This window comes from Telmatherina bonti (genome assembly GCF_933228915.1).
Source record: "Telmatherina bonti genome assembly, chromosome: 10".
Classification (NCBI taxonomy): Eukaryota; Metazoa; Chordata; class Actinopteri; order Atheriniformes; family Telmatherinidae; genus Telmatherina; species Telmatherina bonti.
In genome coordinates, this window is record NC_136628.1 from 23,203,777 (window position 1) to 23,229,058 (window position 25,282).

Sequence of the window (25,282 nt, forward strand, 5' to 3'; positions counted from 1 at the left end):
ATTATTTCACTATAGGAGGAGAGTATCAGCAGCAAGTGAGACATCTCAGTCCAACCAAGGACATCATGGTGATCCACACCACCACCTGTTTTACTTTTAATGACTTGCTGGAGTAGGAATGTTTCCATAGCACCTGGTCATAAAAGAAAAGGGAACACGCTTCTTTACCTGTGGAAAAATGTATACTTAATATTTTTAAACGGCTGTTTAAAAAAAACACATGCAGACAGACAACTAGACAAACATCCAAACCTTAAATTTTGACACGAATACATGCATTCCTTTTTATTCACAAAACCAGTCCAATTTTCTAAACAAATACAAAGATTGGTTATTTTTCAAAGCTGTAGCTACCCAGCAACATAACAAAATCATGAAAATGTAACAAACAAACAATCTTTTAAAAAAATGCAATCTTTTCTCAGTGCGTTCAGTAGGGTAGACTCAGCGCAAGTGCTGTCTCTTGGTGCTATTGCCCTGAGCTGTATTGGCACATGCTCAGTAGGGCCACAGTAACATAAGGCTGCCAGTTTCACTAAAAAGGAAAAGTTTAGAAATGCAGAGGAGGGCTTATTGAGGAGATTACAGTAGTGACGGCTCTGGCGAAAAGCAGCTTCAACCCAGAGGAGGCTCTCTGGAGCTCTGCCCAATAAAAATCTTCAGTTTCATTTCAATCTGAAAATCGACGGCATCACAATTTAAAACATTTTCTTGTCTTTTAAAGGACATCCACCGATGTGTCTGGAAAATAAACCCTTTGACAGAATAATCATAAAATGGACAAGGGTTTAGGTAACATAATGGTGAGGAATTACAATAACATTTGCCATTAGCCACTAGTTTTAAAATATAGCTGTAAATTTACATTCTCTACACAAGTACTGTATCTTTCCACACATGAACAACATTAACACCAAACACAGAAATTAGTTGATTGTCCACACTCAGTCCGTCATTTCTGTTTCTGGCAATGAGCAGTTCCATGTTCAAGCGACAGAAAAAAACCTGCTGGGGAAAAGGACAAAAGGTACCAAAATGGAAACATAGAAAAGGGAATGAAAGTTGCCATAGATGCTTTTCTTTACGCTTCATTTTTGGTTCAAGGAATAAGTAGGTGCATCCATTATCTGATTGATATCTTTTTCTGCTTCTCCTTATTGTTTGTTTGTTTGTTTTTTTATGTTGTTTGTTTGGTTTTGGGGTTTTTTTTTGTTTTTTGTTTTTGTTTTTTTTTGTTTTTTCTATAATTGTATTTGTTGCTAGTTTGTTTATTAACCAGTGTCTGTTCCGGACACAATCCAGGAGTTGGCATTGCACTTGATGGCAGAGCTTTGGGAAAGGAGTAGAGGAAGAGTCCTACTGGAACCACCGGAACGCTGCTCCTGTGGGAAGCATCACCTTCTTGGAGAAACGCATAAAAACAAGGGAAAGGAGGGGAGGAAAGACAAAAGAGAGGAGAAAGTTGTTAATGAAAAATTTAGGTTTGTTGATACACAATGATTACGATAACTTGACAAACGAGCTACACTCCTGATTCTTTATTTTACGTCTACAAATAATGGGTGCCTAATGTATAAAATGTAAGATTGACCTGCTTGGTTTGTTCAACTAACTGAAAAAGGACATTATTTGCAGCACAACTAATACAACAAAGAAACATGATATTAAGAATGTGTTAACATCAGGAATTTTTTGTAGACAAATTACTTAAATGATTAATGTCAATCAACTAATGAATTAAATGGCTAATCAGTTCAGGACTAATTGTATTCGACTCATTGTCCCCAGGTGAGCAGCATGTGTGAAACCACTATAGGATTAGACTTCAACCCTTGCCTCACAGAAAACCCAATATACCACATTTATTATTTAGCGCCACACACGTAGCTCTGCCACACCGTTGTCAGTGGCTATGCCGCTTTCCGTCCCTCGCCTCTCTCTTGTTGTGGTTATCAGTGTGTCTGATTGCACTGAGAGGGAGTAGCACACATGCATGCTGCTGCAAGGCTCAGCAGCAGCCTGCCAGTCAGGAGATAGAGAGCAGCTCAGGTCCCCAGAGCCGCAGAAAGGCTGGCGTCCTGCAAAGTGCAGCTCAATTCTGCAGCACGGATTCTTCCCTTTGCCAGCTCTGCCTGGAGCGAGGCAGGAGGAGCTCGGCAAACATTTATGCACCCACACACACTCTCACACCGAACCAATATGTATTCAAGTGCAGTCACACACCTCCACACACAGTGGCATGTTAACTGACTCTCTCAGTACACCCCCAAAATCACACCAAAATGTGAGCTTGAAAACTAAAATCCTCATACACACTGCAATTCACTTTAATACCAGTTCTAAACAGCACAAGTTTTCACATGAATGCAGAGTGTGAGTGCAAGCAGGTACAATACACAAATCTATTTTGCCACCCCAAAAACAGAAGGCACAGTTTAAAAATTTATTCTGAACAAAGTCATCCTTCTTTTTTTGTATAATGTTGCACAGGCCCTGCGATGGACTGGCGAGCTGTCCAGGGTGTACCCTACCTTTTGCCCAAAGACTGCTGGGATAGGCTCCAGCTTCCCCGCGACCCTTAATCGCACTAAGCGGTTAGGAAAATGAATGCATGAATGAATGTTGCACAGCTCTCTTACACAGCTGGGATGAAATAATCATTCTTCCACAAAGGCAGTTCTGAGTCAAAAGCCCAGTTGGTTTAGTTAAGTTAGTTAGAAACTAAAAACAATACCAACTTAAATTGCTCTTTCAGGCCCACTCAAACCATTCATCTATCCTTCAATCAGCACAACAATGTTGCTGCTACTTTTCATATCTGGACATGAAACTGAACGACAGCAGGATCCAAGCTCTGTGGGTTTCGCTAACGTTCATTCTGAAAGTAAATTCCTGCTGACAAAAATAAAAGATTTTTGCTCAAGTAAAAAGACATCAACCAAGGTAATGAATCTACAAATCAGAGCCAAACATAATCCATACTGTGCTTTATTTGCAAAACTGCCTCAATCAGAAACAGTCTGACAGCTAACACACTGAATGCCACAGTGCTGCTCGTAGTTTATATGAATGTGCCAGAATATATTAATAGTTTGACTGCATGCAGTTCTTATGAAGATGTTTTAAGGGTGTAAGTGTAGATGGAAGACAGTTTTGCAAGTTCCTCTAAATGAATTTTGTCATCTCACATGCTGTACATAAACTAAAGCTGTCCATACATCATATGTTCTAAAAATAATTTTTTTAAGCTTGAATAACCAAGAGGTTAATAGCTAACATACTGGCAAGTTGATTTGACAGTCTGTGTTAAGTTGTGGTAGCTTCTCATCCATCTCTGTGATGACCTTTCTGCAGCGGCACTCAGCTGTTAAGACAGTCAGAGGACAGCAACATCTGCTGCTGCCGCAGATGTCAAAAACCTGGTAAAGGCTGGACTGACCATGACGTAATGTGTGGGAGGAAAACCAGAAGAACCTTCCAATGAGCAATAATGCTGTTTTTCCTCATTATCAAACATGTGCAATCAATGAAAAAATGGCAGCATTTCAGGAATAAAAACCTCCTTCCTTCAGCAACACTGATTGCAAGAGTTCACACAGATGGAATCTGTGGGTGTGAAGTGGCCAATCACTAAAATCAATGGAGGGTTTTCTTTTTCAGTTTTTTTTTTTTTTTTTTTTTTTTTTTTTAAACAAAGGCAAGCGCATTTGCTTTAGCATGCTACAAAGCCTTCCTGGGAAATACACAACACAAGGAAAGAGCATGTTGTTAGGTGTTAGTGATGCAAGTTTCTGTAAGCTACTTTAAGCCATCCTGAAATCGGCATGTGCCTCAGGGTGCCGCTCAGCTTTCTGCTTAGTGTGTGTCAGGATTTCTTCAAATTAAAGAAATAAACACAAACCAAGACAATGAACTCAAAGCATCTCAAGATACAGCAGCGCATGTGGGATGTAATAGTGTCTGCTGTTTGCAAAAAGCAAAGAAAAAAAAAACTGGATCAAGCTGATGCCAGTGACCTCCAGCTGGCATAAACTCTTGATGTTTATATGCCAAAGAGCTCTGATGCCTTTTCCAAAGCATGTTCAGTCCTCCATAAGTTATCTGTTGCTAACATTTCATTGTATTGACACACTTTTTCTTCCTTAAAACATAACTTCCAGCCAGGAAAAAAAGGCAATAATATGCATATTCTGATCTATTACTTTGAAACATAGATGTTTAATGGAATGAGTGTATCTTTAGCAAATACATTAGTTTGTCATGATTTCACCTCTCTACTTTTTTAAATGATTTTTGTTTGTTTGCTCATTTTGGCCAAGAAATATGAAAGCAAACTTAGTTTTAGAGAAGTCATGGTATGCCATTCATATTCTTATTTCATTTGCTTTCAAATACAGAGACAAACACATATTAATCTTCATCCATCCAGTCATTATCTACACACACTAATTCAACTGCAGGATTGTATGTCACCGTGTCAAAAAAAAGTAAAGAAAGTAAATTTTAAAAAAATTAGAAAATGGGTGATTAGTTACCTTAAGATTAATTTGCTGTATTTCAGCTATTCCATCAATGAATTAGCAGGGAGAGCTGTAGGTGTGAATGTGACACCGATGATGATGAAGATGTCGGCACACTGATAGAAGCTAAAAGCTGCAAGTCCAATCCTTGATATTTACGCCAAGTAACGACTGTTTACAAGACAAGGTTGAACACCGGAGCTGGTCTCTGTGTTCAGACAAAAACCATCTTAAAAAACCGCTGAATGCCAGAGGGCCATGTTTGTTGTAATGCACTGAAATGCTTCTAAACCTACTATTGTCTAACATGGGTGTCTGACACCTATTCTAAATCTACTTAAACGTGTATTTTTAAATGTCCAAACCAAATGAAGTTTAAAAAAAGATATTCACACATTTAAAGTTTGACGCACATAATGCAAAAGCAAATTTGTCCATCTTAACAATAAACTGTGTGTCCTCGTGATCTCTTGAATAAAACAATTATTCATTTAACCATATATTATTCCAGGAGCATTTTATGCCAAAATACTTTATTAAATTTACAGGTGTCCATGGTTTGTCGAAAAAAAAATGAAAAAAAATTTTAGGCATTTTTTTAAAGCCATTTGAGTCTTTGTATTACAACCCATAACTTACTGGTATAAGCTGTTACTAAACACTGCGAGCCTTTCTACCAGTGAATTACCAAATCAGTTTGTTATTTCTTATTTCTCAACAAAAGTATTACTTTATCTTTTCAGGTTAGTATGCAGTGACAACTTGGGAACCTCACTGTCATCTCGTGTCTGTCTCCTTTAACCTTCCTTGTTCACTTCATCTTGTCCCTCTGTCTGCCCAGCAACTTGCCCACACATCTATGTATCTCGGCGTCAGTCTGCATGCCTGTCAGTTTGTATGAGCCTCCACTGTCCTGACTGTCTGGTGTACAGTGTCTGGGAGGCAGCAAAGACCATGAGGGAATACACTGCTCCCATATCAGCATCTGACGTTGTCAAAATGGGTCTCAGGGGTAAGCAGAGTGTTCAGGTGTTAGCTGTTTCTAATGACAAACAAGCAGAGTCGTGAAGACAACCTATAAGTTTAATTGCAAAATATACTACTTTAAGTAGGCAAACCTCAGCTCTTTTCTTTTAATATCATTATAATGTATATTAGAAACCCACAAGAACATCCTCAAGGTACGGTAGCATTCAGGTAAAAACAGTGTAGAGTACTTCCAAACCTTGACTTTCCCTCTTTTTCTGCCCTGAACAGCAACGCTAAGACTGACACCCCTGGAGGGTATTCAGACATAGAGCAGAAAGGAACTGCCTTCCCACTTATTTCGCTCAAATGTAACATTCCCAGAATAAATCCAGACATCTTCAGCCAGTGAGCTATGAGGTGGCAAAGGCCTCAGCATGCTAACTCCCCCTCACTTGCCAATTTTACGCTCCTCTTTGAGCTGTCGTGAGCGTTCAATGGAAACCATCAACACTCTTAAAATAAGCATATTGCTGCTGGACTGCACTCGTGGACCAACGTGCATACACTTGCCGACTGGTACCGACAACTCAGCAAAAAAAAAAAAAAAAAAAAAAAAAAAAAAAACTTTTAATGCATGTACAGTATAAAAAATATACATATATATAAATAAAGCTGAATATTCCTCCCTGTCTTCTGAGTCACAACCGTGCATACATGGATGTGCTGAAAAGCTGTCAAAACTGTCCAGCAAACTGACCACAACACACATGTTCAGAAGGAGATCATGCCTCTTTTGAAAGTGCACACTGAGTATAATAGTCACAGCAGATGGGGATATACTCTTCCATCTTTGATTGGAGGGAAACATGACACTCAGGGGCTGTCTGAGATACAGCTGAGACTCACTGCAGCTCACTGTGAGAAGTGAGAGCCAGGAGATCTTCAGCTTTGGTACAGGTGGTGTGCAACTCCCACTGAATATGCATTCAAAACAATAACAGGAAGAAGGAATTTCGCCAACAAAAATATTGCTTAAGACAAAATAAGTTGCAATAAACAACTGAATTGTTGAGCTAATAATTTGGTCAGTTTTGACATTTGTGATTTACAGTCGATTTTCCGCTCTTTGCTCTCTCTTTTGACATTGCTCATTTTCTACAAATCTCGCTCTCTGACATTTAGCTTGCACCAATGATACCAAGCTCGCTGACAATGCAGCCCATTCGGCTGTATTCTCTGATGTAATCACCTGCTGAACAAGAGCTGTTGACTTAATAACAAAGCCTTTTAAGACTGCTACTAGACTATTAATGGAGTGCCTAACAGGAAAAATAAGAGGCAAAATTGAAAAATGTCTCTTTCTATCACAGCTCATTTACGGAGGAAAGAAGCTGACGCATTGGTTCACTATCAAATGACAAAGCTGATTCCTGCATGATGTAGAATACACAATCCTCACTGATACAGCCTTTTTTCAACTATAAATATATTTTATAAGCTGTGTCACATCTGACAAATCAAAATGTTGAAGCTGTCAAAAAGAACATTCTAAGATGAAACAAAAACAACAAAGCTGTTGGAGACATGTAGGTATAAATAGTGCAGGTGATTGAGGTTAAAGCCTGGTTTATGTATTAAACAGATGTGCAGGAGGTGTCAACACTGGTTTCAGTGTTGTTCACCTTTTCCTTCGCTAAAGACTTCCATCATATCTGCAGAAATACTCATACCTCTAATCCGGCACCCTATCAATCCCATTTAATGTCCCATTTAAATGATTACATTACAGTGCTGATTTGGTACTTTAGTTGTTTAAAATGTTATAGATAGACCCATTGTGGCGTGGCATAACTCTCCTTCAGCCATATGAAGATAATAAAACCTGTAGGTGTTTTTTTTTTTGTTTGTTTGTTTTTTATTTCTTGATGGATTTACTATGTGAATTAGCAAGAAGAGCAGAGTTTGAAATGTCAGGAGAAATAAATGTGTCAGGTAATTACAAGACATACAATTACCAAAATCAGTAATGAGACAGATGCAACATGGTGACTTGTTTTTATTGTAAACATTCATGAATATTTGAGAGCACCTTAGTCTAGCACTTCTGATGTAAGTAACTTTTCTTGGGCTAACTGCCATAACAACATCAAATGCAAGTGAGGGGTTTAAAGTCAAACCCCTTTCAACACTATTCTCATTTGCAGTGCGTATGAGAACAACTATTTAATGAAGGTTAGGCGACGCAAAAAATCTAAGGTTTCAGAATGAGCAATAACTTTAAGAAAAACCGAATGAAGCAAATATCAATGTTGTTCCCTTTCAGCTGGTCCCTCTGATGGGTTTACCACAGCAAATCATCGCTTGGGTCAAATGGCACATGTTTTACACCAGATACCCTTCCTGACGCAACCTTCTGCATTTATCCGGGCTTGGGACCATCTCTCAGAGAGGAGAACAATCCTCCTAGGAGAGGCCTATCAGGTCACATGACAAGCGGCTCTACCCCCTAAGCCACCCCTAATAAAGCAAATATCAATGCTTTGTAATTTTCAGTTCTTAACACTTCTTCTGACAATCAGCAGCCACAGACTTCTCTGATTAGCTGCACATCCTTGTGTTTATATTGGATTTCCACAGAGAAAACAAAAAGGTTATGAGAAGTTATGAAAGTGTTTTCAGGTTTAAGTTTTAACACAGGCATAAAAAGTGTATGTGCCACACCATTAGGGTCTGCAGTTGTTGGGTGACTGCATATTTGGACGTTTTGTGAACTTTAAGTTTTATTTAGTTAATTCTGTCACTACCTTATGCAACCTTGGACAGCATTGCACCCTTGTGCATGCTTGGAGAGCTTAAAATCAGAGAAGTATAGTGACGTTTGAGACAAGCCTTCTGCCTCAGAGTCCTAAACTTGACAATGTTAATTTATTTTACAAAAGAAAAACACTTGCATTTAAAGTACATAATTGTTGCATGTTTTTTTTTCATGATATTGAGGTTTTAATAATAATTTATAAACAATTAAAAGTAAAAAAGAAAGGCCAAGGTTTGGGTCATAATAATTCAGCACAAGCATATGATTGCATCATTCCCACAACAGACAGAAAGATGGGATCTAAAAAGCAGGTTGGTCACAAACATAGAAGCAGATTTCAGAATAGAAAACTTTAAAAATGAGACGATAAAAAAAAGAGAAGACAACATGAGGGTAAGCCTGCTGAATCGAAAAATAATATAACAGACGTCTTTGCAGAAAGTCATCTGCAATGAAAGTTGAATCTGTGTTGTACCTATGCCAGTTTGTAAAGAACAGCAAAATATTGGCATTTATTTAGTGATTGTTTTAGTTACCTTATATTTGCCTTATATATTAGTGAAATGACTCTGATGTCCCTGGGTCTCTGTTGAATTATATTCTTTTTTTCATCATGTGACTGGTGACTGTTACGGATGAGTGGCAAAAGTAAGCAAGGCAAGGATTGAAAAGTAAGCTTTGTATTTTTATTGACTGAGACGCGGAAGACCTATTGTGACCATTCTGAGGTGAAGTGCTGACTTGTTATGTGTACTATATTCACACAGTGACACAGCTGAACATAACCGTGGAGGCACAGTTAAAAGTTCTTCCTTGAATTGGAATAGAAGCTAATGAAAACCCAATCTAACAATGTTGATACGCAGTTCCACTGTGCAAAATCTAAACCAATATAACTTCTAATATAGGAATGTCTGTGTTCTTATCACAAATTAAATGTCATAAGTTTTTTAATGAAAATCTAAATAAGCCTGAGGCATTTTAGGAAAAAGTGCCATCAAAAGACTGCTGGGTGGCTTTCTTTACCTAAAAATAAATATATTCTGATGCACTGTGTATCCAACTAAAAACGTGCAACTAAGTGACAGCATAAACTAAATTATCCAGCCAATGTAAAAGAGTTTAAGACCCCTGTGAGCATCCATTAATCAGGCTATATAAGCTGTGCTACGTATGCATTTAACATCTCAATAAATCCATTGTTGAGGTTGAAAGAGGCATTAAGAAAGCCTGCCTTACTTAAAATCATTTAATAAACACACTGAGAAGCATTTCATTATGGATGGCTAAACTCAGCAAATCAGGACTGCACAACTAACCTTTCAGCTTGCAAACACAAGGCCAGGCTGTCACTCTCAATCAACATCAGAAAGGGATCGTAGTAAAGCCATTAGCAGTTTGAAGTCTAGATCCTGTTTGTGTCAATTACACCAGTGGCGTCTCCACTGGTTTATGTTCACACAGTGTTACATGTCTATCAATTTATTATGTAATGACAAAATGACACTATTATGCATAAAAGTTTGTTTCCTTTGAGATGGAACATCTGCTGAGATTGATTTCCTGATCGGGCAGCCTGTCACCACAGCCAGGGTTAGTGAGGCCACAGAGCGTGATGGAGGTAACAGACAGAAAGTATGGAGGGCCATTTAGATGAGCAGGAGTGTCAAAGAAGAGAAGGGCAGCAGAGGCATAAGGGGGGGGGGGGGGGGGGGGGGGGTGCATGTGCCACACTGACACCTGGTGCTCCAGATGATGCTCTGTAGGCAGATGGACCTCATTATATGCATACACATACACAACATGCACACACATACACAACATACACACCCATGTATATTGACATACAAACACATACTGTACACATATTCACAATTACTGCCACTCTTCCCCAATCCACTTGTTTTTTTTTTTTACATTTCCTTTAAAAGAAAAACAAAAAAAGCAAGAACAATGCTGAAGAAAGTCTCAAAATACTACGATGGATAGAATGTTACCAATGGTATTGTCTTTAGAAAACTACAGCCTTGTATTTTAGCAGATTAATTAGCATTTCAGTAATAGGTGTTGCCATGGTGTCCGTATGGTCAAGAGACCCCAAAGCATATATATCCTGAACATATCCACCACTATATACCAATCCAGGCACCGTAAGTAGGCTGTCCGCCATTGCTGAGGTGTCATTTCTACACATATCAGAGCAGAGCAGTTTAGAAACCTGGAAGGACTTGCACATTTCTGGGCTGTTTGAACAACAGTAGAAAACTTTAATTGTGGTAAAAAATTGACTACAACGATCCCAAACATTTATTTCTATCTGTGTCTGTCTGCTAGACACTGGAGAGAGGCAGTAGATAATGCTGTTTTCCGCTAATGACGGTGTGCTCACATCAGGGTGGACACCAGGCATACAGAGAGCAGACGAGAAATGACATGCTGTCATGGCAGAGTAGATGCTGGAGTTATTCTCAATAACAAAAACACAGTAAATTTTGGTGAACATTTGTAAATGTGACACTAAATTGTACATATCTATACTGCCAAAGCTTAACATGGAGCAACTTTTAGCAGAGCAACTAATTTTTGCTCTGCTAATTATTGCTAACAGACAAGAGACAAGAACAGCATACATAGTGCAGAGACTAAACTAATTATGACTAAACTATGTCAAATAATAGCCAATTTAGGAAATTTGGTCTTTGCAAAAGTTTGATATTATTACTTTACCAACTTTGGATCACTTATTTAAACAAGATTTGCATTTCATATTTCAATGTGGATTGTCACTGATTTCTTCCAGTTGAATCATACTTTGCGTTAATGCACTGATGTCTAACTAATATGAACAGCAGAACAACTTTGAAATGCCCAGAATATATATTCATATAGATATGTTATGTCGACATCTCTCCAGATATTCATACTGCTGTCAATATCAGCAGATACAAGTTAAGGACGAAAAAAATGGAACAGCTGCTGGATTAGTCTATACATCACCAAGTTTGGTTGCGCAATCACTTCTTTAAAAAGAATATAACATGTAGGTTTCCAATGTGTTCTATCAGGTGGTAATCTGAAAATTTGTTTTATAAGGTCTGTAATGGACTGGCGACCTGTCCAGGTTGTACCCTGCCTCTTGCCAATTGATTGCTGGGATAGGCTCCAGCTTCCTGAGACCCTGAATTAGACTAAGTGGTTAAGAAAATGGATGCGATGGCTGGATATTATATGCTTTTGTTAAGCCTAAAGACATGATGGCGTGCTAGAGAGGTATGGACAATGCTGATTCTCCAGCTAAGTTTCTCCTCTGAACAAGAGTAGCTCTTTGTGTGTCAGGTACATTGTTCTTTCTAAATGTAGATTATACCAAGTGCCCCTGTACAAATATCTAGGGTACACATGGGCATCCACACTGGGAACTAGTGGACTTTAACAGTCTGGCATGGATGCCAAAATTCACAACACGTTGGCTTTGCTTTGTTTCAAAGCAAATGTGCAAACCATCAAGCACCTCTTACTCTTTCTCACTTAAGATCATTCAGTTCAAAACCAAGGCTTTTTAACTGATATTACTTAAGCTGATCCTTTTGTCCAAAACAACTTAAAAGTCACAAACAAGCTCAAGGGAAATGCCCTGTGATACTTTGTGCACAAGGAAAGTTGGGGATGGAACAACTGTCCTAATAAAACAAGACCAATCCACCACCTGAGCTCCAGTTGCCCCACACAATGTAAGCCTACAGAACAGTTGACAAAGCAATAGCACATCAAAGTAACCACATCCTTACCTCCAGAGCAGCAGAAGGCTTCTTCTTTAGCTCCTCACATTTGCGAAACTTGCAGATCTGGTGGCCTGTTTTTCTATTCCGGCAGCTGCTGCATTGCTCGCAGTTAATCCGCCTTCGGCAAGGTGGGCACATGCCGCAACGTTTTCGTTTCTTTTTACCGGAGTTGATAGCAGAGGCCAGCTCGCTCTGTGCTGGATATTCGGCCAGGCCGGCCATGTGTAGCGCGCTGTCCGCCAGAAACACTCCAGCCGGCGTCATGATGAAAAGCCCTGGGTTGAAGGGGAAGCCACCTCCTACTCCATATGGGAAGTCAACAGGACCACCTACGGCGTCCGTGACAGAAGTACCCTCCAAGTCGCTAGCCCCCGAGCCTGCGTCACCACCGCCAACTCCCACTCCCATGCCCCCAGGCAGGAGCATGTGCTCCATACCGGCTCGCTTTAACAGTGCTGCTGCCTGAGCAAAGTGCAGCAGGCCATTCTGTCCCTCCAGAACCTGCTCTAAGGTTCGGTCCAACTTGGCTGCTGTAAGTGCAGAGACAGTGGGTTGAGGCGGTGGGGGTGGCTGAGGTTTAGTTGAGTGGCTTTTAGTCGCATTATTGTCTGTGTGTCCATTGGTGTTAGCAGAGGAGACTGCTGTGTACTGGGAGAGGGTACGGGAATTCTTAAGGCTCTTACTGAGGGGCTCGCTGATGATGCCACTGCGATTCCTCCGCTCTATGACTGGAGAGTCCTGCTTGCAGCTACTCCGCTCCAGGTCCTCTGTCTGGCCCCCTTCCGACAGTCCGTTAGACATGGTCCAGAGCGTACGTGCCTGGGTTGGGGGTGAGGGTGAAAAGGGGGCAGGGGTGAGTGAGGAAGGACTTTCTCTTGGTCCGTTCTGCGTCCCGATGAGAGAGGTGTCCCAAATGTTTGGACCAATCAGCCAGCCAACAACCGGCAGGCCCCGAAGCCTTCTGCCGCCACTATAGCTCTGCCCTCATCCAGGTTGTTCCGTTTGCCATTTGGAAACTTTACACATGGAGAGAAGAAGAGAGTGTAATTATACATTAATGATAGCTGGTAAAAGAAAAAAACAACAAATTATTGACCAATATCATCACATTCTCTGCAGAACTGACATTCATTTGATCATGCATCATAGAGAGCATGTTAATGTTTTCCTCCATGTCTTCGACGCTTATAATAGCTAATTGCTAAGCTTTTTTGCCACTATGCAGTGAGCGGATGGTGAACAAAATATTTTTAGACCATTCTGGCTAAAACCTGCCTCATATAACTGAAAACCCCATTATAAGAGTGATGTGAATGAAAACCACTTTAGTTTAGACCGTAAATAGGCTGTAATGCAACATGAACCTTCATAAAGTGTGACCTATTGTAGATATTGCAGGACAATTTTTAAAAGTTTACCAATAGACATTTTTACAAAGTCAATTTGTTGTCAAATTTTAACTTGCTGTAATTCTAAGGGATTCAAACATTCAGCCTAAAAATCTGTGATAAAATGAGTAAACTTGGTAACCCAACATTTTAGTCTAATATAATAAAATTTACCAAAACTGAACATCTGAATTACTCTTGTTCATCAGAGTCTGTCAGTCTGGCACGACTTCAAATACTTGTAATTAGCATTCATAGAATAATAAATAATACAGCTTCAACATGAACAAAAATGGCTGAATGATTGAATGAATTATAATGAATTTGTCAGTGTCCAACCAGTGTCTGATCCATGAAACGCTGACCAAGCTATGCCAGTATTCATGTGGTACACAGCTTTAGAAAATCAACTTTCATAATAGCTGCAATTCTTTCCCTAGCACATCAATCCACCAATCAAACTTTTTACACTGCTAACTCTTGAAGCAAACCCTGCTCCCCACAGGTTTTATGATTGGTTAGCAAAGAAATAACAAGGTGGGGAGCCAAATCCCTGCTATTTAAACATAATAAAATTTAACTAATTAAGTTGTACTGAGGGCAGAAATGTCTTTGGCAAAAGAAAATGTACTACAAGCTACAGGGTAAGGTCTGCTATGCATTCTCACCTGAAAGACAGGTTTCAGCTATGAATATGTGAAATTATCAATTGTTATCTTTATCAATGAGCTATTGAAACCTGTTGAGCCATCCATCTCTCTTGTGTGTAACTTGGTGTGGCATCAATACCAAATAACTGAATGCAGTTCAGTCATTTGAAAAAAAGACTGAGTTTATTGACTATTAGTTTGATTGTAAAAACATGTGATAATATGTAATGGAATATAAATAAATGTCCTTCATTAAACTCACGAAAAGCTATTTGTGAAGCCTACTGACAAACTTAATACTTCACCATCGGTCTGATTCACTGACTCATTCATTAGATTGTGTCAGTCAGCTGTTTTCCTTCCTTCATCTCTAAGTTTTAATGGCTAAAGGTGCAGCACACTTTACTTTAGACAAATACTAATGGGGTTCTTGGGAATATAAGGAAGTCCCGATATGAGCTAAAAGTGAGACACTCCTGAGAGGACATATGTGCATAAGATTTCTGAGACTACTATAAAAGAAAAACTATGCTGTTATTCTCTTGACCTGTCCATGTTCACAAACAAGCACACCACCTCCCACAGAAAAGCCGAGGAAATGGCCGGGCAAATCCTTATAAGGGAAACAAAGGGAAAGGGAGGGAAAGAGGATGGAGGGGGGTGAGTGGTGTGTGTGTGTGTGTGCGTGTGTGTGTGTGTGTGTGTGTGTGTGTGTGTGTGTGTGTGTGTGTACGTGGGGGGTGGAGGTGCGGGGGGGGGGGGGGGGGGGGGGGGGTGTCTGTGCAGTGTGTGGAAATTGGAAGGCCAGAATTAGTGGGAGGTAAAGCTTCAAAGGCAGGAGAACAGCCCCCACATTCTCACCAGCTCAGGGGGATGTGGCGCCAGCGAACCAGAGCCAGCTCCGCAGCCCCTCAGCCCCATAGTTTCAGTTTCTCCCACTGCAGCACTGACCAGGGTCCGGTTTCCCAAAAGCGTCTCAACGCTAAGAGCATCTGTGCTTAGTTGTGGTTGAACAGCACTGGAACCCATCAAAGCGATACAGGGAAGCTTTGTGGTTTCATGGGATACAGGACATGAAAAATCATTGCTGATTTTATGAATGTAATGTTTTGTGCGGCATAACTCTATAACTTTTATTAAATCAAATCGTAATGCTTTCTTGTAAAATTAAATTATTTCTTGCTTTAATCGCAAGCTGAAAGAGGATCCAACTGCTTCATTACTGCTCTAAATAGAGTAAATATGACAAATGACTCAAGTATCCCACATAATTAATGAATCGCCTTATTATAAATAGTTAGAATAAATGAGTTCTTCACAGCTCATGAAAACAGTTTCAAGTGTATGGCTGATTAGCTGTCGGATAGCAATTCAGGAAGAACACCATTATCCTGTTTGCATTCAACAGTTGACCTGCTGATGATACCAGTGGTTTTAAAAAAAAGATCACTTTTAAACTTTCAGGTAAGGATTTTGATGGCACAGATGCGACTCAGTACTTCACATGTATATTTCTGACTTCTTTGCATCAGTATTCAAACAGCCACAGTATTTCCTTAGTGTCTTCACTAAAATATTGATGTTAGACAATAATTAGTATTTCAACCAGACTATACTATATTATACTCTACTATACTCTACTATACTATATTATACTATACTATACTATACTCTACTATACTATATTATACTATACTATACTATACTCTACTATACTATATTATACTATACTATACTATACTATACTCTACTCTACTATACTATACTATACTGTATTTTTACTTATCAAGACGTAGTTTTACCCAAAACAACTCTTTCCAAGCTCATGATTCTGTCATTACGTCAGGAGCCTTCAGCATCATCTTTCAGCATGGTCTACATTAGCGTCATTTAATGAGCAACTATGTCTTAATTTGGGTTATAAAAAATGAAACAGGGGGATTTATTACAGAAGGTTAAAGTTTGAATTGCATTTCAAAATGTGTCGGCATCCACTAATGTCCTATTTCTGCTGTCAGCTGCTGCATTGTTAGGTTTAGGCAGCAAAGCTAACATCATTTGTTAGGATAAAGAAATACAGTGCTATCCAATCAACAGGAAAATGTGCTATTATTTCAGTTTTTGGAAACTTCAAAAACAGAGTGATTTTATTTATGTGTGAATATATATATATATATATATATATATATATATATATATATATATATATATATATATTTACCCATTTCTGCACACTGATAAATCTTTTTGAAAAGTACCTGATTTTTACTCATAAACATGTGCTCAGTTGGTGCCAAACAGCAAAAATGGGGCCTTACTACGAAGACGGATAGGGATTGAAGATGGTTCTAGCTGACTGACCTATGTTTGACTTTAGGAAACAAACTGCTTTAGGTGCAATAAGCAGAAATTTATCTTTTTTGGTTGAAGGATTTTAAAAAATCGCCATGTAAAGAACAAGGGGTGTGATTTTATCAGGAGTATAACGTGATGTCACACAACGTCTCTCTGTGTTGATCTCCAACCCTATGTTTACAAGCTGAAGGTTCGTTCATTTGAATCGCAGCCTCCTCTCTTCTACCACAGCCCTCAGCCCTCCCTCCCTATTATGGCTCCAGCAAACGAACAATGGCACTGGGTATTTTCAAAGCCAAGTGGCTGAGAACAGAATAAAACATTAATCTGAAGACAACCAGCATCTAACATTACCTGAAAAGAAACAACGGTCATTGGCGAAGAACTTGTCAGATAAAGAAAGAGACAAAACCATATTAACATGGGTTGGGTGTTAGAGTGCGATGTCTATCACTGTAGACAATCTTTGCACGTGTAAAGCTTTGTTTTTGTGGTTCCTGGTCACTGCTAAAATAAAGAGTGGTACGTTTTCAATTTTCCTCCCCAGAACTAAAGAAACCAGAGACAACCACTGCAAGGGAGTCAACAGCTTGTATTTCTAAAGTGGAGAGCTCTTCCAGAGCAAACGGGCTACAAGAAGAGCTAGCTCTTTTTCTACTGTAAAGAACAACATAAACGTCATATGTCCCTTCCACGTGTTCCACAAAATTAGGATATTGTTTTGCTCAGTGTTTTTGCACTTTGCATGTTCATTTGCAGACTAGGAGAGTAGGGGTAGGAGGTGGAAGGAGGCTCCAGTTTCTCATGATACACTTTGTTTTGGTCTACAGGCAGCACTTAACAGCAAACTTTGCGGTGAAACCATTTTGCTTTTTGCTTCTTTAAGGTGAAAAAAATTGTTCAAGGTTGGATAAAATACATTTGTTGTACAATGCCAGACCACTTGGAACGGAATAAGCTTTACAGACAATCTCTATTTGTGTTAAAAATCAAACAAACAAACAAAACAAAACAAAGCTTTGAAAACCAAAAAAAAGGACAACATACTTTGCCGTTATCTCTGGTTTCAAGAAATGGAAACAGAAACTAGCCTGGAGTCTGGGCTGAAAAAGCACTATAAGTTTAGATAAAATACACCTTTTGAAAGTAATATCTATGTGTTAGAATTCTCCTCTATCCAACTAAATGTGCTAACCTTGAGGTGAATAAAAATGGGCTATGACCACCTTCAACCACACTGTGTCAAAGACCCTTCAGTCCACTGCAGCATATCAGCTTAAAATTTTGAAAAAACTAAACATCAACTGTTCAATTTCACTGTTCAATTGTTTAACAAACAAATACACATCCAGTAGTCAAAATTTTAAACTCCCAAAGCCATTCCTTTTAAATCAGGTAATCATTTTTAACATAAATGTTTCTTTCTATATTTTCTTAAACCTCACCAAACACTACTGCAAAGTGTGAAACAAAAGTCCAATCTAAGTAGTCCAATCAGTTTGTAAGTAAAAATTTGTGATTTTTTTATTACAAAAAAGCAACAGGAAAATTTTGAAAACATGAATTACATACATAAGAATTAAGTTTTTTATGAATTACTACCATTATTTACAAAGTTTGTTGGCGAGAATAATATGTAGTTATTTGTCAACTGGAAAAAAACTGGTATGTTTTATGCTCATTTATCTCTGCTTGGTGTACATCTTCCTGAGATGCCTCTTCCTTCAGTCACATTTTCATGAACCCTCAGCATCGTATGCAGTTTTTGGGAAATCACCATCCTCTGCTTCCTGTATTATGGCTTCTCAGAGCCACTCACATAAATTTACAGAAGGTTTATGTCCTCATGTGAACTGTCTCCTAAACCAGTACTGCACCTCTGAGAGAGTACTGATGTCATTCTGCTGAGAACAGATCACTTAAGTTATTTACTCCTGGAAGCATGTTCACTTAATTTCTTGTTATATATAGACTGAATGCAGTGCCTAAGAAGAAGGTTTTAAACCAGGCTTGCCGAAGTCCAGTTCTCTTAAATCTACTATCCTGCAACTTTTAGATATGTTCCTTCTGCAACACATCTGACTCAAATGGCTCAATTCCTTTATCCACATTCTCTTCAGCTCTGCAAAGGCCTGGTAATGAGTCCTCTATTTTATTCAGGTGTACTATATGAGGGACGCATCTAAAAGTTGCAGAATAGTAGCTCTCCAGGGCAAGATTTGGGCAACCCTGCTTTGCACCGAAGGTTTCTGCAAATTAGCCAAAAAGCTTCCTGTAATTAGTGATCACCTATTAAAGTCTGCAGTCAGTTGACAGATTTCTTGTAACTTTAGCTGCTTCAGCATAAAAACAGGTGTAAATAGCAACAGTATTTGATACACTGGATCTTCATTGTTTTCTCTATCTGCACATGTTTTACAGGATTCATGGACAGAGATGAAGGGATAAAGGTATAAATGGTCCAAAAAAAATCAATGTATACCAACAATTACATGAGCAATGCATTTAACAGACATACTAAGGAGCTCAGCTTGAGTTTGTGTAACACAGATGTATCCTGATAACCTGTAATGCACTAAAATAATGATGGTTTTGTTCAACAACTCAAACTGCAGCAGGATAAACTGTCACAGTGTTGATGTGTCACTTTTTCTTACTTACCTTTTCCATACCATCGTGAGAGACACGGTCTCTTTGCACTTACAGGAAGCAGCAAGATTATTTCCATTTTAAGATCAATAAATAAGTGTAATTAACCAATTATTCTGCATCATAAAAACTGTAAGAGAATTATATATATTGCCGGTCACTTAGAACAGATGGTGGGAGAAAATGTCAACATTAACTGAGGCTGTACTTGTGGTGTTGGCAGCGTGGTGTTAACCACTTGACAGTGTTTACATACAATGAAGCTGCTGCGTCATTGCAGGCAAGAATCATTCGCCAACAATTTTATGAAATGCAAGACTGAAACAGAATATTTCTTCAATGTAAATCATATATGCATACTATGTGGTTTAATCCAGTCGTTGTGCTCAACAGAATACTAAGAAGACTAATTCTGCTGTGAAACACTGTGAAAACATTCCCCCTCTGCACTTTGTAGGTATGTGTTAGTAAAATAGTTTGCAGTTTAGTGTCAATGAACTTTAATTGGCAGTTAAACTAAACATTTCACAAAGTGAATATCTTGCCTTAATTCTTAGAGTTGTGATAAGGTCGATTACAATTTCTGTATGCCAAATAAGAAGCTACAGCAACAAACTGTTTAGCTTAGCATACAAGCTGAAACAAGGAAAAACTATTAGCATTATTTGTTCCCTTGTATGCAAAATATATAACATTTATTTTATCTTTAAAACAAAGTCAAATTAAACCACTGTTAAGTTCAGTCCAACTAAACATTTCATGAAATGAGTTTTCATGCGACATACTGAGAGTACGATATTAAGATATTTCTGTATTATGCTAATCATTAAGCTAAAGTTTGCAAACCATTAGCTTGGCATACAGCAGTGGTTCCTAAACTGTGGGGCAGGCCCACAGGGGGGAGGTCAGTGTTATCAGCATAGCTGTCAAGTATCGCACTTTGTCCAGGAAACTACCGTATTTTTCCCTGTTTCCCAAAGTCGTCCCATATTTTTATTTTCCTGTATTTTTTCTGTATTTTCTTATGAGTAGAAAATACACGGATACCAGGAGAGAAACCTCCCACCCCTGCGAAGAAAAAACAACTATAGCAGCAACTACAACCACCTTTCCCGCTCAGAAACCAAACGACACCTCTTCCCCTCCCGCCACAATCCTTAGAGCGGTTGCTGGAGAATTTCCTGTATTTTAAAATCCAGAACTTGACAGGTATGGTTGTCACAGCAGGAGCGCAGCAAGGCCAAATAAAACTTAGAGTTTTGGCGCTGGAAAAATTTGTAAAGGTACCAATGGGAAATTAGTACCAATGTGAAATATGATGCAGCATATCTGCACCTGGGCTTGAATAGGTCATGTTCAAGTAATCGTAATAATCAGTGGTGGGTAATTAAGAGACAACAGTGTGTTGTATGTATCCAAATATTATCATCTGATATTATGAAGTATGAAACTTACAATTTACACCACTTTGGGACTTTTCATTCTAAATACTAAGAAAAGCCTGTATGTTACTTTAGAAAAAAACCACCCAACTATCATATCTAACAGAGTTGTTTTACCAAAGCAGCATCCGTCGTATTGAAAACTTGGCTCACCTGAAGTTATTTTCAGATATTTCTGGTTTAAAACGTTTCCAACCAGCAGAAGAATGGATAATAATACTGACACTGACTGATGCATTTCTTAGTATGTTTCTTCGGTTCATGTGATGGAGGGAGGGGTGGAGGGCATGACATTATTATCATCAATAAAAAAGGGGACCTGCAGAAAAAGTTTGGGAACGACTAGCATACTGGATGGAGACATGAGGACACCGTTGATATTTTTTGACCAAATATACATCAATGATGCAATGCTGCAGATCTTACTGAGCCAGCTATCTCCTGATACCAAAGCTCTCTTGTCAGCACAATATATGACATTCTATCTGTTAACAAAGTAAAACCTAACCAATGTTGGGTTCAGTCAAACTAAACAGTTCATCTTCATGTTTTATACTGTTAGATAAGAGATGTTTGTTGACGATAAAGCTGAAGCTAGGAGACCACGAGCTTAGAATACAGACAGGAAAGATGGGAAAACTGTCCGCCAATTTAGTCTAAAGCTCCTTCATAAGCACTGTAAATAGCTTTATTTTTATCTACAGAAGAATGCCACACCATAGCAGATATGGGCTAATGTACGCCTCACCTTTTGCTTTTTGTTAACTTAAAACAAAGTTATCTCTGAAAATAATGTGATGAAAATGTAAACGCAAGAAAAATTACTTTGCTGCAACATATTTTCCACATTATTAATTAAAGATCTTGAATAAAATAAAATAAAGAACAGCATGGGTGAAGCATCTGAAACTACCTGACGCTGCTTTACCACATGGGTTTGCTGTGATGAAGCTACAGGTGTTTCAAAAATAGTCTACAAGCACATTAAATAACATGGCTGTTGAGGCGTGCAATTTTAATCAATCTCTATAAATGAAAACAAATCTGTGAAAATATTTTTTAACCTGTGGAAAAAACATGGTTGTCACATTAAGAGTGACTCAATGTCCTCACATTTATCTGCATGCATTTTAATAAAACTCTGTTCTGTAGCCACCAAATGATGCAGCTTATACATCAGTCGTGATGAAATTATGAATGAGAAAAATTACAACTCTGAGAGAGGGAACAACACCCTTTTCTTGTAAAGGATGCTCCAGTGTGTCCTAGAGATATGACACAAACCACAGAAACTTCTTTCCCGAGCATTTAGACATTTCAACCGACTCTCATCATAGACCCCACTTGAAAAACTTCTGAGTCACCTCACTCAGTTAGAAGTCTTCTGATAAATGAAAAAAAACTTATTTGACCACATATTAAATGTGTCCGAGTCTGCTCTTTCTCCTCTAAAATGTTTGCAGTGGGTATCCATATTTGCACATGTAAATTTGCACAAAAAAATAGTCTATTTGGCATTTATTTTCAGCCCAGCTGTTTATAACCTGAGAATTTAGGAGGCTCGTATAGCCTACATAACCCATCAGACATTTATCTATTAAAAATCAACTACAAAGCTTGTATGAGCAAACAAGTAGACACACATGTTAGTTTCTGGAGGACATTCACAAAAAAAACCAAAAAAACTTCTAGGCCAAAATCAACAGCAAGTGAACTTAATAGTTGTTACACAGGAGTCCTGAACAATGTATTAGTAATCCCTAAATATCACACTGCTACTGATGAATACTGTCAGTACCATGATACCTATACTCAACACATTTACACTCACATACTCCAAATATCCTAATATCTTTAAACCTATCTCACTATCTTAAATAGACAATCAGATGTTTTGTGTATAATTTTACACAATTTGTTGTGTCTGAATATCAAAGAAAAACAAAGTTGTTTTTATACAAATGAATGTGAGCCCACAATATAGTGACAGCTGACTGATGGATGGTGGGTTAGCTCACTCATTGATTTTAGTTTAATCAATAGCTGATGTTGGAAAGAAAGGAAGCATTTAGTACCGCTGTACGCTTAATCTTTCGCTTTGAGCTGGTAAGCCTTTTGCCAATTTCAACTAGAAAACAACTAGAAAAGAGAGAAAAAAAAAAAAAAAAAAAGCCCCAAAAACAACAATTTGGGAGAGTGATTTCCTAATATTCAACAAATACTATGTTGGTCTCTACATGTTTTTTTTTCTTTCTAAAATACTTTTCCCCAGTAAACTGCGATTCATTGATTATTGGTGCATAAATAGTCTAATTAACTGAAATAAGAGCATCATAAAAACCAAAATTGTCCAAAAAAAGGGGGGGGGGAAAGTGTCATTAGCGTTTGTTAATTAGATTGCCTTCAAAATGTCAGGTGCATGAGTCCATGTGTGAAGTCTTGAATCAGTTTCGCCACTGACGTCACTTCATGCGCAGGTGCCAGGTAACAGCTTTCCTTCTTTTTTTTTTAAACGGAAGTGTGCGTGCGTGTGTGTATGTGTGTGCATGTGTTGGGAAGGCTTGAGGGTGTTGGGGGGGGGGGGGGGGGGGGGGGGGGCGTTGCCTGATTTTGCTGCATGCTTGTGAATCATTTGGTCCGGAGCAGCTGACAACACCTCAAGAGACGCGAGAATACCAAACGCATTAGTTCACGCGATTGCCTGCGGACTCGGTAATTGTCTACGGTGAGCTCCACGTCCACTGCTCCTCCAGCCTGACTGACGCGCGCGCAGGCGCACGCACAAACGCAGAGGAGGTTAGGAAGCCTGATGGCAGTAATTAGATTCTCGGCTTCATCCTTTGTCCGTAACCTGCTGCGTCTTCTTCCCCCCCCCCTAATTAGGCTATGCACACAAAAAGTTAGAGTAGAAAAACAATCACGACGTGCATACTGTGACTTGAAATTATTCGCATACATTTGGAGCACTTGGAGTTGCTATAGTGGTGGCGGATTGCAGCGGGGAGGGGAGGGGAGAAGAGGGGGGCGACTGTAAATCTGTGGGTAGCGCGTCTAAAGCTACCTGGCAACTTTCTAATGATGCCCGGTGGGATGAGGGAAAATAAGAACAGGAAGTTTTTTGGGTTTTTTTTTTTTTAAAGTATGTTTTGATGCACATGACACCCCTTTAGTGTAACTGATTATGTTTATATTTAAGGCACGGGGATAAAAGTTTCAATAACGTGACTGTCAAAAAGATTGAGCGTTAAAACTGACTTTAAATGGGAGCGTCGACTTTAGTTGTGAACAGCTGATTCGTTTAAAAAAAAAAAAAGAAGAGAAGAAGGACTTTTGGTCCTCAGGTTTGCGATCTGAGCTTGACTATTCGTGTAATAACTGCTGATGAAGAGCCTGGAAGACATCCTCACCCCCGCACAGAGCTAAAAAACACCAGTGCCTACAGACAACAGAGATCTGCAAATGTACCCGGCTAGTTAGAAGAAGTAGATGAAAATAGGAAGCTTTGGACTGGAACACAGTGAGCAATCTGCAGTAGCGACCAGCATGGTCTGCAGTCGCACATTTCTGGATACACAGATGCACCCTGCTATAACTTAATCCTATATGAAGGTGACATCCCAACTTTCAGCAGACTTCAAAAAAGTATGATTCCCCCTCCGAACCAACCTCCCCCTCCATCCTGTTCCATATATCTGCATATTTGCAAACACGGGCCCATTTTATTCGCACCTACCAAAGCAGATCTGAGCAGAGGGGAGGGCTCCCACAGTCCGAGCGGTCCGTCTCCCAGCCTGCCGTGCCGAATGGTGACAAAAAGAAAAAAAGAAAAAAGAAAGGGGCAGGGGAAAAAAACAGCTTCTCCTCTGAGAACACAATCCCGTGGAGTGCCTGTCTGTTCACGGTAAACGTGAAAAGAAATTTTAAAATTTCATTATCCTCAGTTATTTCAGAAAAGCGTACTTTCTCAGAGGCTGAACGCGTGGGTTCCCAGAGCTTTCTCGGTCCTTGCAATCCCACCTCTACATCCCCGCTTGCAGAGAGGAACATGCAAACACATTTCATAGATTTTTGGAGCTTCGCAGAAAAAGCGAACTGGATTTTTGTGTGTGAGGCGAGCGCTTCCAGGAGTGCAGTTCAGACTGGTTTCTAGACACCTGGAAGGGGTGGTGGGCGGTCATTTCCTGGGACGACAGGAAGAAAAATGTTTTATTGTAAAGACATGGGCATTAAACGTTATTAATCCATACTTGTCGATTTTTATTCCGACTGTATGAGCCACACTAAACTGCCTGGATGAGGAGCGACACGTTCAGCTTGACACATATACATGTTTGTGAGTGTGTTATGTGTAAAGAAATGCCACCTTCGTATACATAGTTATTGGGTGGTGTGAGATAAACCAAAGTGAAGCAAGTTTACCCGTCAATCATTGCGGGGGAACGAAGATTAAACAGGTTGAAAAGCTTAGAAAAGATCCATCTCAGTCCCGGTTCTTCCTCCTCTCGCTCAGTCCTGAAGTCCACTCCATTTCTTGCGACTGGCCTGTCTGCTGGCAGGCGGCCAACCCAAGTGTGTGGAAATGACACCGCCAGGGCGGCAGAGATTTTCCTTCATTTCTCTCCTTCCCGATCGCAGACTGGCTGACATTGGCTAGAAAGTGGAGCAGCTCGTCAGGGACAATCAATGCGAATCGATCGAGCTGTGCGGTTGAG

General features: G+C 39.3%; 1 protein-coding gene across 2 annotated transcripts; it reads right to left on the minus strand.

Moving 5' to 3' along the window:
* Window positions 1–308: 308 nt before the first annotated feature.
* cxxc5a (CXXC finger protein 5a) lies at window positions 309–24,593 on the minus strand. Of its 2 annotated transcripts, none has more exons than XM_079247648.1 (3): window positions 24,304–24,593; window positions 12,093–13,102; window positions 309–1,398 (listed from the first exon to the last, which is right to left on the minus strand). In XM_079247648.1, exons 2-3 carry the CDS (start codon window positions 12,885–12,887, stop codon window positions 1,357–1,359), a joined length of 837 nt encoding a protein of 278 aa, XP_079103774.1. In that variant the 5' UTR covers window positions 12,888–13,102; window positions 24,304–24,593; the 3' UTR covers window positions 309–1,356. The 2 variants fall into 2 exon arrangements, with proteins under 2 accessions (XP_079103774.1, XP_079103773.1); XM_079247647.1 differs by having other exon boundaries at window positions 309–1,401.
* Between the last annotated feature and the right edge of the window lie 689 nt (window positions 24,594–25,282).

Bases quoted from the DNA above. Each gene is read 5' to 3' on its own strand.
- cxxc5a (XM_079247647.1), bottom strand. From the start codon at position 12,887: ATGTCTAACGGACTGTCGGAAGGGGGCCAGACAGAGGACCTGGAGCGG. The intron at 1,402-12,092 runs GTAAGGATGTGG...CGTTTCTCCAAG, and splicing joins AGCCTTCTGCTGCTCTGGAG to AAGGTGATGCTTCCCACAGG.